Source organism: Lonchura striata, chromosome 3 (assembly GCF_046129695.1).
Source record: "Lonchura striata isolate bLonStr1 chromosome 3, bLonStr1.mat, whole genome shotgun sequence".
In the NCBI taxonomy this organism is placed as follows: Eukaryota; Metazoa; Chordata; class Aves; order Passeriformes; family Estrildidae; genus Lonchura; species Lonchura striata.
The window spans coordinates 61,745,689-61,759,875 of NC_134605.1; the positions used below are offsets into that span (position 1 = coordinate 61,745,689).

Here is a 14,187-nt window from a genome sequence, read left to right on the forward strand (position 1 = left end):
AGGGGGAGAAGGCTGAACCATGAGAAGGATGCTTCTGCAGCTCCCCCTTGTAGCAATAAATAATACAATGCAAGGTGCTGCTACTGTGATTTTTTATGAAGTAGCATTTCAGTAAAACTGGTTATAAAACACACTAAGTATGATTTATAGGCCCAAAATGATGACTATTCAGCATTCCTGAGTGATGGATTATTTATTCTTGCAGTCAGAAGACAAAGCTTTCTATATTGAAAAATAGCTGATACCTCTTCAATTACAGCCTAGGTACAATGTGTGCATTGTGCTTCTTAACCACCCACTGATGGACACTAAAGTGCAGTGGACCTGCACTTCCTAATGTAAGAAATTGCTCCTAGGATCCTGCAGGACCCATGAGAAAATTGCAAAGAATTCTTACTTATCCCTGAGCAAGTCTGTCTCAGCTGAATAAAACTTCTAAGTCTTTCTAAAACCTTCATTCTTAAGATCTTATATTGAGATGGCCCCCTAATGGTGCACCAGAATTTCAGCTTAAGGTGCCCAGCTGACTTTCAATAGTTACTTTTAATTATCACTCTTTTCTTTCCCCTGGGATTAATTTTGAAAATGTAAGTCTCTGGGTGCATGTGCTTAAGAAATTTTCTTGTGTTGGCATTTCTCTCTTGTATAAAAAAAGGAAAACAAACCAAAACAAGAATTTAATATCTCAAGCAAGACTTCTACTGCCATAAGAATACTTGGTTTTCTTTTTCTTTTCCTCTAAGCAGCAAGTACAATATGTCTAGACTTCAGTAATGCATTTGGCACAGCAAATGTAAGGTTGTAAGAAACAGGCTGTGAAAAGAAACCACAGATGAGGGATGATAATTGCATCATTTGATGCACTACTGGAGCTTGGATAATGCCAGCAAGGTAAAAGGATTCATAAGGAGTAGAATCTGTGCTCTTGCTCAAGATTATCTGGGAGGCTATCACCAAAAGGTACTCCAAAGAGAATTTGTCAGGATGGAGAGTAGCAGGTGGCTCAGCCCTCACTATTCATTAGCTATAATGTAAACAACTTAATTAACATTCAAGAAGACTGTTCATTTGTTACAAATCCCATTAGGAAGTGAGCTGAGCATCTGTAGTGAGGAGAATAATACAGAAATAACACAGTATATTCCAAAGGTGTAGAAATGGGCCAAAGCTGTATCCCACGAGGTCAGGCTCTACCCCTGGGATTCATCTCAAAGATGACTACAAGAGACTAAATTGAGTGAATGATCTCCCACAGGCTTTCAAGGTGTTTTAAAGTATAATTTTAGCTTATTGAATATCCTTCCTCTTTTAGAGGTGTTTGATCCAAAGTGCAGTCTCAACCAGTCTTTCCGTCCCTAACTCCAGTCACACACACAAGCACATGAGACATCCAAACCACTCAGTCTTAGGCATATCTACGGAACAGAAGGCAGGGGCTGGTGCGTAGAAAAATGTTTTAGAAAGAAGTAACTAGCATCTGGAAAAAATAGAAGCTCCTCACACTCTGTGAATGGTCAAAGTCACTCTTTAATGGAAGTAACAGACTAGAAGAGAGTAATATCTCAGGTATTATTGGTAAACAGAGTGACAGCAGGACATAAACTTCTGACATGGGAGACGTTATCACCAAAATGACAGGATTGTGCTCTTCAGCCACTGTTCAGAAAATCTCCTGGTTTAAAAACAAACTGAGAGTTCCTTTCTCATTATTTGGTCTATGGCTTGCAAAACCAGATGCTTTTTTATCATCTAGTTTAGGAGAAATAGGGGAGTGTTGGGGGGTGGGGGGGTGGGGGAAGGGCTGATAAAAGGATGACCTGAGTTTATCATTTTGGATATTACTTTTCCAATTACTAGCAGGAATATGTGGTTATCCATCAGTGTCTTGTGGACATAGTTTACCCATTTTTAGTTCCCTCCTGCTGTCTGAAACTGTCAGAGAACAGAATTATTAGAGTAGCTATAGGACAGATTCTGTTGTAATTTTCTCACTGGAGGTTTATTTTATGAACAAAGCATCACTGTGAAAAACGACCTCCTTTACTATTTGGAATTGTTCTTTTGCTGTGAGATGTTTTTCAGTTTGTACCATTGTTCAACTTTGACAGCAGACTAAACCAATACATCATTTCTTATGAAAAAGGAACACAGCCCTGAGCAGATTGTGCTGATTTCCATAAGAAATATTACCCACATTTTCCTTTCTCATGGCAGCTTCCTATATGAACTTCTATGTATTTAAACAGTACATGGATGATATAGTAAGGATTGAATCATTTGTAAAACCAGGTATTTTGTGCTATAGCCTAAAGTAGGAAGGGAACAGCCTCCTGTTTTTCAATCAAAAAAATTACCTCAAAATCACAGAAGCAGTTACTTAATGTCATATTCTGGGAAAACACCAGAGTTTTGCTAGAGCAAGGTATTAGTTCCTGTACTGCTTCGACCTGGACAATGTCTGTAAGAACATCTGTGGAACTTTAATAACCTGTTTAGACACAAGACTACTGGAGGATACTATAAATGAGTAGGGATTACTTAATGAGTAGATTAAAAAATAGTGACAGCATGTTTTTCAGCTTCTTCCTTATCTGCAACCAGACGGCACTCTGTTCCCTTCTCTGCATTAATTTGCCTTATCTCTGGTTTCCTTCTATATGCACATCAAGAAATAAATTAATTGAACTCTGGGATCATTTATCCTAGTGCTTTATTCCCTTTATACAAGAAATTGTGATTGCTGTTACTAGTTTAATTTTGTTCACATCATCCTTTTAAAGGTGGCAGACCAACTCTTTTCTCTCCTGTGCTTGCTATATTGCCTCATATTTTTGTGGTACATGCAGGATTTGTTCTGCTTCCACAGTAGTGACAGCAGAAGAAGTTGTGCTGCCAGTTTTATCCAAGAGAGGCTGCTTACCCTATTCTTCTTTCCCCAGGCTGAGATTCCATGAATAAAGGTGAGTCTGCTAGTAAGATGGTTTGGTTTTGCTTTGTTGACAGTGCTAGCACTCTGAAACACTCTGATAGCATAGAACACTGTCAACAAGAATTTGCCCATGAAAACACTGAAATTTCTGTGTCAAATCAATCAATGGGTATTCTTGCTTTTTAAATGAAATTAGCATTCCAGATCTGAAAGGGCAAGCCTAAACCCACTAGGTGTATCACAGTGAAGTTAGGAGAGGAAAATGTTAGGGGCAGATGCAATATTAAAATGGTGAAAAAACATACTGACTTCACTTCTCTTTAAATTATGCCAAATTATTGCAAAATACTGGGAAAAATCCAACCCCTTATTAACAAGAGCCACATGAGAATATTATTTCTAGATCTGTAACAACAGAGTGTGCTTGCTTGTAAGAGTGCAAGGCCTTTAGTGAGTAAGCTTTGTGCTAAATAACAGCAGTGAAGTAGCAGATCTTAGCCTGCAAATGTGACCAAGCCCTTGTTGAGGAATTTAGGAAAGACTGAAGCTGCAGCTGATGCTTGCAGAATGTCACTTTGAAGACTAGCTCCCATGATCAGCTGTTATGTCATCCTATGCAGAGGTTTTTGTTTGAATTTGTGCAACTTCATGAGAACCATGCAAACTAAACCCAGTGCTGTCTCTGCAAATAACAATGCATAGCAAGTAAGTACAAGTGTCATGGTAAATTCATGCTGCATCAGAAAGTTCAGACTTCAATAAGTTTCAGAGCCTAAAACCACAGAAACAAAGAATAATTATAGTGACTAATGAGGGCTATGGAGGAATTCTTCTGAATTAATAACAATAGTCATGTGCTGCTTTCCCGTCAGCACGTCAACCACAAGGACACAGAAGCTGTTGGTAGAGATGTAAGACCTTCATTGTGGGGGATGATGGTGATGATGATGGTCTCATTCTGCTGATGGGTTCTTCTGCTGCCACTTTGCTAAAGGATATAGCAAAACCTGTCATTTATTTAGTGCATTGGTCAGCCTGACAACTCTGCTGTGGTGGCTCAGAATAAAGCTGCTGGGACAAATTTAGTGAAGGATTCAGCAGTTCAGCACTTAAACTCTTTAACATTGGATTCCTTTATTTGGATCTTTAGGTGAGAGAATAAGCTACAGCTTGGTCAGACAGGTCTGAAGCCTGGGACATAACAGTTGTTTGGTTTTCTCTGTCTCTTTGTTACTGATGACAATTCCTTGAGCAGCTTAACTGTCAGAAATAGCACTTAATGTGTGTTTATCTACTGGCCTTAACTGATATTTAGTATTTTATTTCAGATCTATTCTTTAATAATTAGCACACTATGAATTTGGCTTATAATTAATGTCCATTCAATTTAGGTTCAATTTTAAGAGAAGCTGTTCATAATTCTCTGGGAATCACTTCAAACTGACTCTTAAGATTTTGAGATATTTTTTAACTGGGAAGCAATTGTCAGGGAAGAAATTTTGCACAGATTGAGTCACAGCTACTCATATTACCTAATCAAATCTTCTCCAGTAAGGTCCTATGACTTCTCACTAGCTCTCACTAGCATGCAATATCATTGACTCCTGATTTTACACATTTATTACTGGATGGGCAAAAGGTGTTATTGCAATACACTTGACCTACAAAGGTCTATATTCTCCTTCAGTTTCTTGGGAGTCCCAATTGAGTAGTTCACCTACCAGCAGGGTGGTTTACCTTCTGTGCAAGGACTTGAGAAAATTTTCATTGCCTGAGGGACTTGGATATACTTCTTAGTGTTTCACCATGGCTATAGGCAATATTATCAAACATTTTTCTGTGTGGGAGGAAGCAACATGACAGCAACTTCCTTGTGCATTTCCAGGAAAGAGGTAGCATGTTTTTTCAGGTACTAATGCTATAAATTATTACTGTCATGAGCCAAATTCTGTTTACATTTTTATTTCTTGCTGAAAGGTAACAGCATTCCAAGTTCTGCTCTTGGTAAAACAGACTTGTCACTGCCTCTTGCATAAGCAGGGGATCTGTAATAAACGTTTTTGTGACAGTGTATAACAGAACTCACATTTGTGTCCGAAATTACTTTATTTTCCTGTCTCCCTTTTTCTTTTCCCTCAGTCTAATTCTTGAACTACTTGATACTGCTTTTCCAGTCTTCTGTTTATCTTTGCCAGATAAATGACATTCCTTTGACTCCTCCAAGTGTTGTAGTAGAGAATAACTAAGATCTGGGACATTCTGAGTATAGCATCTCGTTTTGCTTTTTCTTCTTTTTTAAATTCCTCTCTGAACACTCCTCTTCATTTTTATAGATTTTGTTTGTGATTCTGTCAAAATTAATTCTTCCATACCAAACCCCCTTGCCATTTAGCTCCTATATTTAATCAAGACAAGGAAAAAACAATCCTACTGGTTACTCTTAAGAGTTGCAGACAAATCTTCCCTGAGTGCAACAATTCATGTGGTCCAGCTGCTGACCTAGTTTGCTGAATCCAAGTAGGGATGCTTCATCTGGCCAAAAACCTGGCTTTGGAGGAAGTAAATTGAACAGTAAATTCTTTCAGAGCAGCTGAATATCCCTGTTTGCCCACCAGCATATCAGACAGATGAATGACTGCAGCTGTAGGAGTGGGTGTGAAGCACTGGGTTCCCCTTTCTGTTGTGACACCAATGCCCCTCAGCCCTGTGATACCCTCACCTCCTCTGGTACCAGCTTCTGAATCTGAGGATTTCTCATGCTTCTGAGTACGAGGATTTCTCCTTTTCTCTCTCTGCATCAGCATCACCCAGGGCCTCAGTGTGCACACATATTCTGCACCTTCCACTACTCTAAGGTCAACACCTCCTCAGCTGCTGCTGCCAACAAGGTGGGAAGACATTGGTGGAGGGATTTGACTGCTGCTGCTTGGATCAGTAGTGGGAGACTGAAACCAGACTGCTCAGGAGGAGGGTATAAATGAGTTATGCAATGGAGCTGGGAGCTCACAAATAGTCACCCCTGCTCCAGTCTCCCACTGCTAGGTGCTCCTCATAGGCATTCACCACACCCTGCTTTGCTCTCTCACCCACTCAGACTCCACTGTGTGTAAGATGTATTACATGTGTATGATACTCATCTCTGTAAAATTCAGCCTTTTGGTCTTCTCAAATACAAAAATAAATGCATAAAATCAGGGACTGGTTACAGAAAGTTTTAATTAATTCTCATGAATGTAGGAGGCAAACTGTGGAAGCCTTAAACACTGTGTGGTTAGACTACTGCATCTACATGTATCATTAGAGACAAAGCTCTTACAAAGCAAACTGCTGGAGACCATCCTACATTGCTGTCTGCATGATTAGGATATTACTTGAAAAATCACTGGCACCTGTCACTCAGGTGTCCTCAGCCTGAGAGACAGGCTTCAGTGTTGGACAGGGTCTCTTCTTTTGTAATAAACAGAAATGGTGAACAGGGAGGGGAACTGATTCCTGCCACCTGTTCTAGTCCACGCTCCACAGTGGGTGGCCTGCTACCCCTGTGACAGCTGCCATTGGGCAAAACATGGGAACAGAACACAAATTGTGAGATATGTTGGTTCCTCGACATGTTTCTGGAAAGGGTAAGTCCATTTCTAAGCAGCAACTCGGTGTGTAGCATAACCTGTGTTTCACTGATGGGCCGCTCTAGCCTCTAAAATACCCAGAATGGTACCACAGGATTTGGTTTGTCGTCTGAGCAGTGGAGATTTTCACTTTTTCTGTGTTAGATAGAAGAGCCAGAATAGGAATTTAAGTAAAATTGGACAGAAGTTTGCTATTTTTATATGTTTGTAAATTTATTTTTGTGGATACTCTTTTGCTAGATGCACAGTGTGGGTGTAAGTTGTCCTCTTCTGTCTGTGAAGCTATGAAACTATTCCCTTCCCCAACAGAAAAAGTGACACCGTCACTGTGAAAAACACATACTTACATAATCTATTTTTCTGGTTTTTATTAACTCAATGTTGTCTCCTACAAATACGATTTGTCATTCACCAGAAGATTTGAAATGTAGACTTAAGTTACACATAGGTATAAAAAGCATAAAACAGCACACGGTACCACTGTTTAGACCAGAAAACATTGTGTTGTCCACAGATAAGAGTGTTATTTGAGCTCAGCTCAGTTTGCTTCTGCCTCGGGGATTCAGTCTTCAAAGCTGCAGATGATTCTGCTTCTTATTCTTCAGCAGCTGAAGCCCTGCTGGCTTTCTCCTGATGATGTTTCTCACCCATGTCTGGAGCATGGACCAGGAAAATACAGACCAATCCCATCCTGCTCCACCAGAGGTTATAAAACCTTGGGCTCCTACTGGCTCTTCAGAAATGTTTTCCTCCTTCTCTTAATTATGTACAATATATGAAGGGATACGATTTTCATCTTTGATTTAGACATATCTCTTGTCTCATACTTAAACAATAACTTGAAAAATATTTTACAAAGAAAAAGAACATTGTTCATCTGAAAGTCATTCATTATTATATTGCTATATTTTATACCCTATTATTATTATATACAAAATTTCTTAATTGCCTTTTACAGATGCATGGAAGCATATAATATAACAGTTTTAAAGGATCCCATCTTTAGAATTTTTTTCCTTGGCTCATGTCAATCTCTTTAATAAACTATGGTTGCTTGGAGAATATAAGAAGTATTTGGAATGTTGTTTAAAGTTTAATAATAACTGGTAGCATTGTCCATTTGCAGCCTGAATGGTTGAAACACATGTCAGGGCGATCTGGTAGAGATAGCAGCATCATAAGACTTAAACAATCATGGAGGGCCATTAATGTGCAGTGTCAACGGGTGCCAGGTCCTGTTCTTTGTTTGGGGCTTTCCTTTTCTTCGGCTGCGTTTTGTTGTTGTTTTCCCTCTGTTCTCGGTTTTGTCTTCGGGCTGCTCGCCCTTTGCTTTCCTGTCTTGTCTCCTTGCTTTCATCTTTGTTGGATTTTTTTCTTTTCTCCTCCCTATTTTTTTTCCCTGAAAGAAATGATGGCACATTAGAAGATTTGTTCAGACTATTGAAATTTCTGAGTCCCTCATGTTGCCATAACCTGTGACACCAGCCCTGGTTTAGCACCTCCCATTAAGGGCTGGACACTGGTATTTGGAAATGTCCATTCACCACACCCACATCCCAGGGGATTCTTGGTATTGCAACATTAATCCCATGGCAAAGTATCTGCTCCATCACAGGTGTGTGATGGTCTTCAGACTAAAAGGTGTCTCAAATCAAACTCTAGACCATTGTCACAAAATTAGGTATTCAACTGCTTTATTGCTTTAAATGAGGTGAGATGTTGAGGAATTTGTTGCTGCTACAGACCTCTCCAATATAGCATCCTGTCCCCTTAGGAACATTAAAACTTTGTATATTGGCTGTGGAGATGGTATAATAGAGTGCATTTATGCTTGAACGTGAGGAAGAAATATTTTATGCTGAGTGTGGTGTAGTACTGGAACAGGCTGCCCACAGAAGCTGTGGATACCACATCACCAGAAATGTTCAAGGTCAGGCTGGATTGGGCTCTGAGTGACCTGATCTAGTGAAAGATGTTGCTACCCATGGCAGGGGTGATCTTCAAAGACCCTTTCCAATCAAAACATTTCTGTGATTCTATGATTCTGTTTCTTAGCTTTACAAACCAGTGCAAGAATGATATTGACTTGAACATGTAAGTACACATGAGCCTAAAACAGATTAGATTTGTGTGTGTGTGTGTGTGTAACCACTGAGCTATGCAGCTGAAATTCACCTGTAGTTAGATGAATCCAAATGATATCTTCAAAGGCAACTTCTCTGGAGGCTTTCTTGATAGAATGTCATACTGACCCCTATACCTTCTTACATGGAGAAGTTTCTGGACAAGTATTGAAAAACATCTGGATAAACTCTCTTTTATGATATCTCAGTAATGATACTAGTAAAGTAACCTATCCTTTTTTGTTACAGAGAGAATACTTTTTGTTTTTAAATTTTAGCAGAGATAATCTAGGCTTTCCTACACCAGTGTAGAGTGAGTTACATAAACCTGGGAGTAACTCTTGCTGTTGAGGGTGCCAAAATTTTATCAATTTTGCCCATTCCTGCCTCAAAACCAAAGACGATGCCTCACTGAGATCTGTGGGAGTATGTCACAATGAGGGAGCTGCAGGGGAAGTGGCTTTGTTCTGAGAACAGATAACCATCCAAAGAGGTTCAGGGTACAGGCCAGATAAAGGAAGAGAGATTTAGAGGAGGCTAAGAGAAAGCAGAAAGCAAGGAGCAAGATCAAGATGTAAAAATATGCTCTATCTTCTTCTTCTTGTTGTGTAGATCTATGGGAATATTTTACAGCTTCCCCATTCTTTACCACCACTGCCTGGGATTGGAGAGCAAGGGAAGGTTTAGATACACATGTTTAGTAATGACCAATATCTGCCTTTATCATTTATTGATTCTGAAACAGTAAAACTTAAAATGTAAAATGACACCTTAAATTACAGGGAACCAGTCAGAGATTACCTGAATATACACCCACATACCTGATGAATCCCTCTCTGAATTTATAAATACCATCTAGAATGCACAGAGGTGAGCAGGGGAGACCTACAGAACTGGCATGAGAGGCTCAGAAAGAGCTAGTATCACTGTGACAACTGGGAGACCTCTATGCAGAAGTAAGTCTGCATCTTAACCAGCTGTAATGCTGTCTCTTACTAATGGATAAATGACAGTATGGGATTTCATTCCAGTGGTTTATAAATACTATTGGCTCAAGATGAAATGTTATTTGAATGGAAACTGTCCAGACATTCAGTGTTTGACATTACTCACTTGGTGATTAGCCAAAATCATTCAGCTGTGACTTCCCAGCCACAGTTCTTTAAATATGTTGGAACGACACATAATGGTTTCCCATTCAGTCATGGACCAGGATATATGTATTTATATGTGTGTAGATATACTAAGAATAAGATATCTTTGTCTAGCTAGAGACTTATCTAGGCACAGCTTTACTGTTTCTGTTTGAATCAAACGGGTATCTTTACAAATGACAAGGAAAACTGGATCTCTGGCAAAGAGTTAAAACTGAGTTGTAATTCTCTTCTACTCTGAGGGTAGCTAGTTTGGAGTCCTCTGTGCAGTTTTGTATACATGGTTTAATGTTACCAACTCCATTCTGCTGCCATTTGTGAAAAGATCTGACCTCTAGACCTATAATATTATGGTAAAGCAATATAGAATAGAAGAGTCAGCTTTGCTGGCTCTTTAGTTCCTTTCACTACTATTTTTTAAAATGAGAATTTTTATGTGACAGTGTAATGTTACTCCTAGTCAGTCTGTTTTTCAGTTTAGAGAAGATGAGAGAAGATTCTACCAGCAGTTCTCTGCTAGCATTGGGATATAGCTGGAAACCCATTTTTGTGTACATCACCCTTCCTCTTTATATCCCTTCTCTCTTCTTCCCAGAGATTTGTTCCTGAAAATTTTTTCTACTTTCTTCTACTGGCTGAAACTCACTTCATAGCAGCATATTGAACTGGGTACCAGGTAGTGTGGAAATTCATTGAAAATTTGGGCATTTGTCTATCTGTGAAATGAAAAGTGCAAAAATTACATGGGCCATTATGTTTACAAGTTCATCTCTGAATAAGAGTTGGCCTTTCAGTACTTAAGGAGAGCTTATAAAAAAAGATGAAGAATGAAAGAATTATTCTTTATATGGACAGATAGTAATAGGACAATGGGGTGAGGTTTTAAACTAAAAGAGAAGATATTAGGTTAGATGTTAGGAGGAAATTCTTTATTGTGAGGGTGGTGAAATACTGAAACAAGTTGTCCAGAGAAGCTGTGGATGCCCTATCCCTGGAAGTGTTCATGGCCAGTTTGGATCAGGCTTGGAGCAACCTGGTCTTGTGGAAGATGCTCCTGCCCACGGCAGGGGTGCTGGAACTAGATGATGTTTAAGGCCTCTTCCAACCCAAACCATTCTATATTTCTCTGACCTACTTTTCCTTTGAAGAAGATGACAAGGCAAGGCCATTATTAACACTGGAACTCAGCGAAGAAATAAACCATGCAATAACATGACCTGGAGGAATATATTGTCCTGGAATTTCGATTTCATTTACGAAGAATGTTCTTGTAGAAAGTTGTCCCGGGCCGAAGCCTGTAACATTCTATGCACGCGTGCGTCTCTCGGTGCTGCAGTGCCCGTGCCGCCCGCGCGGGGGCGCCGCGGTTCCGCGCCAGGCGGCGCGGGGCGGGGGCGGCTCCGCGGCCGCAGGTTCCCGTCCCGTCCCCTCCGGTCGTGTCCTAAAGTCCCGCCCGTGCCCTTCCTGCCGCTCTGCCGGCTGTCTTCGCTTATTTTGCCTGCGGGTGAACTTTCCCGATGAGTCGCGGAATTCTTACTGTGATGCACTAAAGTTACTAACGTTTATTTATTCTTATTGATTCAATACAACCGTTCGAAATTAAAAAAAAAAAAAAAAGTGTTTTTAGACAGGGGATGAAATATTTTCCAATAGAGTGTCTTGCTTATGAAGAGAATATATATAATATCAGAGAAGTATTAATGAGACTCTAATACATCTCTGATATTATATATTACAACTATTGTATTATGAATGTGTAATACTTGCAATATATATTACAATAAAGTAATTAATTGGTGTTAAAATAGCTTTTATGTTCAAACTAAAGCTTTGTACAGACAACTATACTGGAGGAATTGATCTGCCGGCACTGTGAGTTTTCTGGTACACAGGAGATATCTTGCTACATCTAATAATAGCAAATTCCTATATTGATGAAAATCTAGTGACTTGATATAATTTTGAGAAGTGCAGTAGTTCAAATTAAATGCAGACATAAAATTAGTTTAGATAACAATATAATTACATGTCTAATCAGATTCAAGGTGCTGAGTTCTTGTGAATACACTTTATAGCCCCGGGTCAAAGAAATTCCTGTGTCTGTATTATGCAATCCATGTCTGAATATATCTATTTGAACAAGCCAGGGTATTTTAGAGAAGTCTTTGCATTATCTCATCAGATTTTCACTAGATGTGCAGCTGTATTTTATGGATTAGCAGGAGGGCGCATTGGCCATGACTTGGGAGGCCTTGGTACTCAAAAGCACTTTATGACAGACAGTTACTTAGAAAATCATAGCTGACGTGGATTAACTACCACAGGTGACAGATTTCTTATGCTTTAAGCATTTGTCACTTAGTCCCACCTATTATATTCAGCTGTAATTATTACAGGAGACTTGGGTGCTGAAATCCCAAAACACCACAGGAAGACATAAAATCTGATTGTGCAAACTGCTTCACTTTGATGGGGGGAAGTATTACAGGGTAGGCTTCGTGGAGATCCCAGAGGGATGAGAATCTGGCATCAGACGTTTGTAATGATGGTATTTCTTTCATCACTCCCATGAAGCCATTTACCATGGGAGAGCAAAGGGAGCAAGAGCATCATGGAACTGTTCCTGTTGGGATTGCAGGCACTGATGTAACAGGCCTCGCTTTGGAATGCTCCCACTGCTTCTACTGTGACTGTCACCACGGACCACAAATCCTCCCCACTATACTGTAATAAGCTGAAGAGCTGCAAGAAAAGACCACAAGCCACTGATGTAACGTGTTCTTTCACACCCCTCACCGCCTTGTCTGACCTCTCGGCGCTTTCCTGGCTGCTCGAGCACTGTCGGCATTGGTGCTGCAGTACCAGTGCCCCAAACCCTCTGTAACCTATGAGGCATGGGACAGAATCTAAAGGTTAAGTGCTGCTACACCGTGTTGCTCTCCTTCCCACCTGTCCACACCCTTCTCAGAGGCATTTTTAGTCCTCTTAGATTAAAAGTGTGTCATGCTTTCCTCATCATGGGGCCTGGACAACACCAGCATGACGCAAAGAATCCATGCTGAGCAAATAAACCAGGAAGAGGAGCACGCCCCAGGCTCTGAACTCCCTTACTCTAGTTCTGTCAACAATACAGTCATGCCATATTATGCAAATGAGCAGATCATTCTCATTTTCAAGAAAAGTGACACATTTTTTGTTTCTGGAACATAGCCTGTAGCATGTACTCACACTACTTGCCAAGATAACATCCCTTCAAACCCCCAGCTGCCCAGTGATGCAATGGACTTTCTCCTTTCATTCCCAAGCCACAAGTGGCTGATTCATCTGGTATGTCTTTTTGAAGATTAACCAGCATAACTGCATAACTTTTTTCACAGCTGTCTTTTTTTTTTTTTTTTTTTTTTCCTTAGCTATTGTGGCCCTATTGTATAATAATTAGATTTCTGGGTAACCAGAGTGTGAGGGTCAACAACTTCAGAACAATCTAGATGCTACATGACTTACTGCATTTCCTGGCCTGCCTTACTGCTGAAGTTGTTCCAAATGCTGAAGAGAATATAGGTAAAAATTTTAACAGAGCTAAGGTCCAAAGACATTCAAGGAGCAAGTAACTTGGCCAAACCTTGGTTCTCCTGCTGTTGAGATGCATGATGATAGCCTACCTGGTTTCCATACCATTCCAGATGGATACTGATCTTAAGGCATGTGTCATATCCATAGTTCTATTTAGTGATCCTAGACAATCCAAGATACCTGGGCAAGCTCAAAAAGTGGGTCCTTGGGACTCTCATGAGGTTTAACAAGACCAAGTTCAACGTGCTGCACCTGTGTTGGGACAACTCGCAGTGTCAGTACAGGCTGGGGGATGAACAGATGGCGAGCAGCCCTGTTGAGAAAGACTTGGGAATGCTGATGGATGAGGCTGGATATAACCCAGCAATGTGCTCAGAAAGTCAATGGTGTCCTGGACTGCATCCAAAGCAACATGGCCAGCAAGGCGAGGGAGGGGTTTCTGCCCCTCTTCTCTTGTAAGACCCTGCCTGGAACACTGCATCCAGCTCTGGGGTCCCAGGCACAGGCAGGACACTGAGTTTTAAGAGCAAGTCCAGGAGAGAGACACCAGGATGATTAGAAGGGTGAAGCTCCTCTCCTGTGAGGAAAGACTGAGAGAATTTGGATTGTTCAGCCTGGAAAAGAGATGGCTTTGGTATGACCTAATTGTGGCCTTATAGTACCTAAAGGGAGCCTACAAGAAAAATGGAAAGGGACTTTTGACAAAGGCAGTAGTGACAGGACAAGGAAGAATGTCTTTAAAATGAACAACAGTAGGTTTAGATTAGCTCTTAGGAAGAAAT

General features: G+C 40.3%; 1 protein-coding gene and 1 long non-coding RNA gene across 2 annotated transcripts in view; one reads left to right on the forward strand and one right to left on the reverse strand.

Moving 5' to 3' along the window:
- The window catches only part of LOC110479691 (uncharacterized), a 258,058-nt gene that overhangs the window by 15,832 nt on the left and 228,039 nt on the right, over positions 1-14,187 (forward strand). The gene's annotated exons all lie outside the window — the stretch shown is intronic.
- Positions 6,907-14,187, reverse strand: part of RSPO3 (R-spondin 3) — a 57,806-nt gene continuing 50,525 nt past the window's right edge. The window contains exon 5 of the mRNA XM_021547154.3: positions 6,907-7,954. Coding sequence (XP_021402829.1) covers positions 7,761-7,954 — 194 coding nt within the window. The 3' untranslated portion in view covers positions 6,907-7,760. The remainder of the gene's footprint in view (positions 7,955-14,187) is intronic.